General features: G+C 36.4%; 1 protein-coding gene across 2 annotated transcripts in view; it reads right to left on the bottom strand.

Annotated features, from left to right (window-relative positions):
* Positions 1-4,901, bottom strand: part of LOC110452754 (condensin-2 complex subunit G2-like) — a 27,088-nt gene that overhangs the window by 18,224 nt on the left and 3,963 nt on the right. For both annotated transcript variants that reach the window (XM_021501417.1, XM_021501418.1), the window contains 7 exons: positions 4,027-4,181; positions 3,572-3,706; positions 3,048-3,142; positions 2,639-2,708; positions 985-1,062; positions 416-508; positions 48-173 (listed from right to left, as the gene is read on the bottom strand). In XM_021501417.1, coding sequence (XP_021357092.1) covers positions 48-173; positions 416-508; positions 985-1,062; positions 2,639-2,708; positions 3,048-3,142; positions 3,572-3,706; positions 4,027-4,181 — 752 coding nt within the window. The remainder of the gene's footprint in view (positions 1-47; positions 174-415; positions 509-984; positions 1,063-2,638; positions 2,709-3,047; positions 3,143-3,571; positions 3,707-4,026; positions 4,182-4,901) is intronic.

Genomic DNA, 4,901 nt, shown 5'->3' with positions numbered 1-4,901 from the left:
CCCCCCCCCCCCCAATAATTACAGGTAAAAACTAGTCCTCTACTCACCTGGAAGATGTCAAACTGTTTCTGTAAGAGCTGGTCAAGTTCTTCGTTACAAAGTTCCTGGTCTTGTAGTGGGAACGAGTCTAGAAGAAGCATGGCTGCATTTTCCCTCACATGACAGTTAGCCACCTATTAATGGTGAAACAATACAACTATTCCTAGGACATGTATATAGTATAACAATCCTTCAATACTTAACATACAACATTTACTGCAAGACGAAGTTTATTTGACCTATTTGAAAAATATCAAGCGTTAAAAGTGAATTCGCTATTTTCCATCATATATAAAGAAATGATGTCCATCGTGTGAAGGTTATGTGACACTAAAACACGTCAGGTTGATCATTGTAGCTGACCACTGACACTGACCTTGAGTGACCGCCACAGCAGGGGACCGTAGAGCCTCAGCAACATGCTGTCCACACCACTGTGTTTCCTTTGCTTGTGGAAGTAGCCGAGGAGCTGAGAAACCAGACAGTGTCGTTAGTCTTCATGTGTTAAATCAGTGGACTACATTCAGTCAAATTCATTTCATCCTAACATACATAATTGTTAATAAATTCAAAGTTTTTGTTACCTAAATTTTACAACGACCTGTTCCTTCATTAATTGGGAAAATAAAGCAATATTTCTATTGAATTTGGGAATATATTCCTAATTTTTTGGCCATTTTGGGTAAATAAGGCACTCATAAGCTAGCGGAAAAAGCCTGTATTTGACAGTAAAACTGAGCAAAAAAAAACATTGCTGAAATTGTTCGTTTTTCATTTGTATTGGATAGAATTATTTCCAAGTGATGTCTCAAAATATGTTATACAATGCATCTTTTAAATAAGATTTCAAATTTGTTTTTAACTCTGGTATATATTGAGCATGCTGGGTAAACTGACATATACTTTATAATAAAGCTTGTTTTCATAGTGTGGTTTTACACTTACACATCGCAGACCAGGAGCTAAAGACTTCTTCGCATGAACAGCATGGTCCATAACATTTTGTATGGCTGATTCCAATTTCTAAGAAACAAAATTTTATGAAGGTAAAATTTTTCAACAAAATGAACACCGGTAGTGTTACTAGATAACTGCCTGGGTGGAAAAACAAGCATTACTCACATGCAACATTGAAATAAACTCGGGCAAAAAATTCTCAAAATACCTGCTTCTTAAAATTGACTCCTCATTTTTTATTACACTTGCTTAATCCACACATAATGGTACCGTCAGCCATTCGGTAAACTTACTATTAGTCAATCAGTACTTTATTTTGCTATTTTTACAGCAAAATAAGTCTATGAAATTATCCATACCAAGTGTGTTCATGATACAGTGTCACCTGTCAAAACCAGACATGATTTAAACAGGTTCCAGTTTATACATTTAGTGATGTTAGGTATCAATATTTTGAGTAAATATGTACCTGGTAAGGCTAAAAAAAAAAAGATTACTTGGTTGTCAGGCCCGGGCGCATTTCATTTTAGGGCACCGCATTGCCGATTTTATCGTGAAAGTATTAAAAACAAATATGTGAATGGGCCAACCACCGTCTTTAAAAAAATCCGGAAAATTAGTCCGCATTTTGTTTTTACTCGTTAGTCACCCAAGTCCCGAAAACATTTGAATAAAGATAAGGATTGATAAACAGGCAAGCGTTAAAATGATTATGACTTATTAGTCTTGTGTACAAATGGCGCTAATTTCGGTACAAATAAGGAATGGGGGTGGGGGGGTTCGTGATTCTCTTCTGGAACATCGTGGGGGGATTTTCAGTGGCTTGCTCTATGACAGGTCTCTACACAACTATAAAAAGACCAGGTAATGCCCACAATGAACGTTTTACAAACTACACAAAAAAACAAAAAAAAACTCGTCTCGTTTTTGCCATGTAAAATGATGGAAAAAAACCCAAAAAACTGCCGCATTTCTTTTGAAAAAATTGGCCTGAGAACCAAGTAATTAATTTTATTTGGGCTAAGTTTATATACTTTCAAATAAAGCACTGATGTAAGAACAGAAAATATTCAACTTCAATGTTTAGGGATCACTATGCATTAACAATAATTTACAATGAAATATCAACAGATCGCCTATTTTTGTTTTCTGGATAAGAAAGGGTCTGGATTAGACAAGTTATAATGAAGCCAGTATATACAGAGATCTGGATAAGAAAGGGCATGGTTTAGACAGGTTATATTTTAGCTTGTATAGACAGGGATTTGGAAAAGACAGGGGCCTGGTTAGGTCAGGTTATAGTATTGCAGCTTGTACAATATGATATGAATGCAGTGATTGGATTTCTGCATAAATCCATATCTGCAAAACAGCTGAGATGTTTTGGGCTGCAATATTTGACAACACTCGCCAACAAGTTTCCTTATAAACGCTATTTTTAACATTTTCAACTTGACTACATAGACTCACCTCCAGTACAGGGCTGGTGGCTGTTTTAACTTGACTACATAGACTCACCTCCAGTACAGGGCCGGTGGCTGTTTGCCAGGCTCTGTTTTAACTTGACTACATAGACTCACCTCCAGTACAGGTCCGGTGGCTGTTTGCCAGGCTCTGTTTTAACTTGACTACATAGACTCACCTCCAGTACAGGTCCGGTGGCTGTTTGCCAGGCTCTGAAGTATATTTCTCCATATCTTTCCATCACATTTCTTTATTAAACAAAAACATGTAAACGAACATTTTAGTATGGAATGGATCCGCAAACTCAATCAAAATCTGAACTAAAAGAAAATTCGGAATAACTTTCATGTGTGTTCTTGGTAGGTATGTGGTCACCCAGTCCACACACAGTATGGCAAGTTAATTTTAGTCTCTGTTCTGTGCAGTTTTTACCATGTTTAGACAGATTCAAGAAAATTAGTTTGAAATGTTTAATATAAGTAAATATGTTAAATGTCTAGGATTGCCTGAGTCTCAAAGTTTAAGGCAAACCCACATAATTTTGATGCATAATTTTTAATCAGTAAGAAAATTCAGGTTTTACATACCTGTTAGAGATTGGCATGTGTGTCTTGATGATCTTGTGGAGACAGTCTGTCAGGTTTGGGTCCAGACTCATAACACAGCCGAGGAAACGACATCCCTACAAGTCATCGTAATATCATCTCATTTAAAAGAACATCAATGTACCATGTATTTCTGCTCATATAAATACAACTGAGTCGCATTAATCCAGCCACCACTAATCAAGTAATATTTGATAGCCACCCAGTGTTTTCAAGGCCAAATTCACTTCTTCTTTTTTTAAAAAAATTATCCTTATAACTTAGTTGTCACAGCAAGATTTCATTTTAAATCTAAAGCCACAGGTCACCATTATTTTTATTAGGAATAAACAGTTTCAATTCATTATATAAAAATGTATTTCAGAAACTATATTTCAATCTCTTCAATTTCCAAATAAGTTATTTCTCCTTCTTTCGTTCCAAAAAATCACAGGAAAATCACTGGATAATATCATCAATACAGAGTTATTTTGTTTATAGCTCTGATGACTGAGCTGAAAGTTTACCTCGTCAAACTTCAGAAAGGGAGTGTTGATGACACACTGACAGAGGAGGTCGCGGAGCATGTCACTGCTGGCGTCAGACATGTTGAAGAGTGACAAGGCAGTATGTAAAGACCACAGCCGTTTAATCTCTTTTTTCTGTGAAGAAAGGTTTACAGTATAAATATACAAATGGATAAAAAATGAACATGAAAGTGAGAAACAATAAATAATAAATTAATTAATTTCATCATCAAATCAATCTTAACATTTCTGCCACCCTGGGAAACAAGTTACATACTAGGCTTGTCCGTCATTTGATCCATTTGGCTGTTTAGGATATAAGATTAGTCCTTTAACAGGTTCCTTAGTGTAAAGGAACTCTTCAGTAATGGAGGTAAATATTACCGTTAATTAGGTAGTCTTTAACCTTAACATCCCAAAGTCTAACAACCTGATGTTACGACTCGGACACTTACAGTCTGAAGACTAAGGCTCCGCTGTAGGAGGTAAATAAGGGCATTGGTGATTAAATCCTCCTTGCCTGGCAGATTTTTTTGCCACCATTTCTCACACAGCACACAGATGTCATTCTTCAGTCTGTCGGCAGTCTCCGGCATAGGCAGCAGTAAACCTGTTGAACAGGACATTATATCACCTCAAATTTCTTATACGACACGTTACCACGTCAAATTTCTTATACGACACGTCACCATTTACACCATGTTAAATTTCTTATACGACACGTCACCATTTACACCATGTCAAATTTCTTATACGACACGTCACCACTTACACCATGTCAAATTTCTTATACCTTGTCACCTCAAACTTCTTAATCATGTTGTCTCAAATTTCTCATACCAAGTCACCTCATTCTTACATTGTTTCGTCTCAAATTTCTTACACCATGGATGCCATCTCAATTTTTTTCACCATATGATTTCAAATTTCTTATACCAAGTCACTCAAATTTCTTACATCAAGTCATCTCAAATTTCTTACACCATATCAAATCAAATTTATTACATCATGCCAACTCAAATCTCATATACCAAGTCACTTGAAATTCTTACACCAAGCCAACTCAAACCTTTTGGGATTCATCTCATTATTTATTTGTTTGTGTGTTTACTGTCCATCAACAAATTAAGGTCACTAAAATATCTTCTTCTGATAAACAAAGAGGCTGAGAGTCATAACAAAACACCAGCAGCTTGCTAGAAATGACTGATACAATATTTGAGAAAAGAAATGACCTTGTTTTATAACCAAGGACACAAGGTAGAAAATGTACAAACAATGGGTGCTATGAGACATACCCTTCACCCCCCCCCCCCCCCCCCCCCCCCCC

This window comes from Mizuhopecten yessoensis, unplaced genomic scaffold (assembly GCF_002113885.1).
Source record: "Mizuhopecten yessoensis strain PY_sf001 unplaced genomic scaffold, ASM211388v2 scaffold6863, whole genome shotgun sequence".
Classification (NCBI taxonomy): Eukaryota; Metazoa; Mollusca; class Bivalvia; order Pectinida; family Pectinidae; genus Mizuhopecten; species Mizuhopecten yessoensis.
The sequence above is the reverse complement of the archived record's forward strand: the minus strand, read 5'-3'. Positions and strand labels throughout refer to the sequence as shown.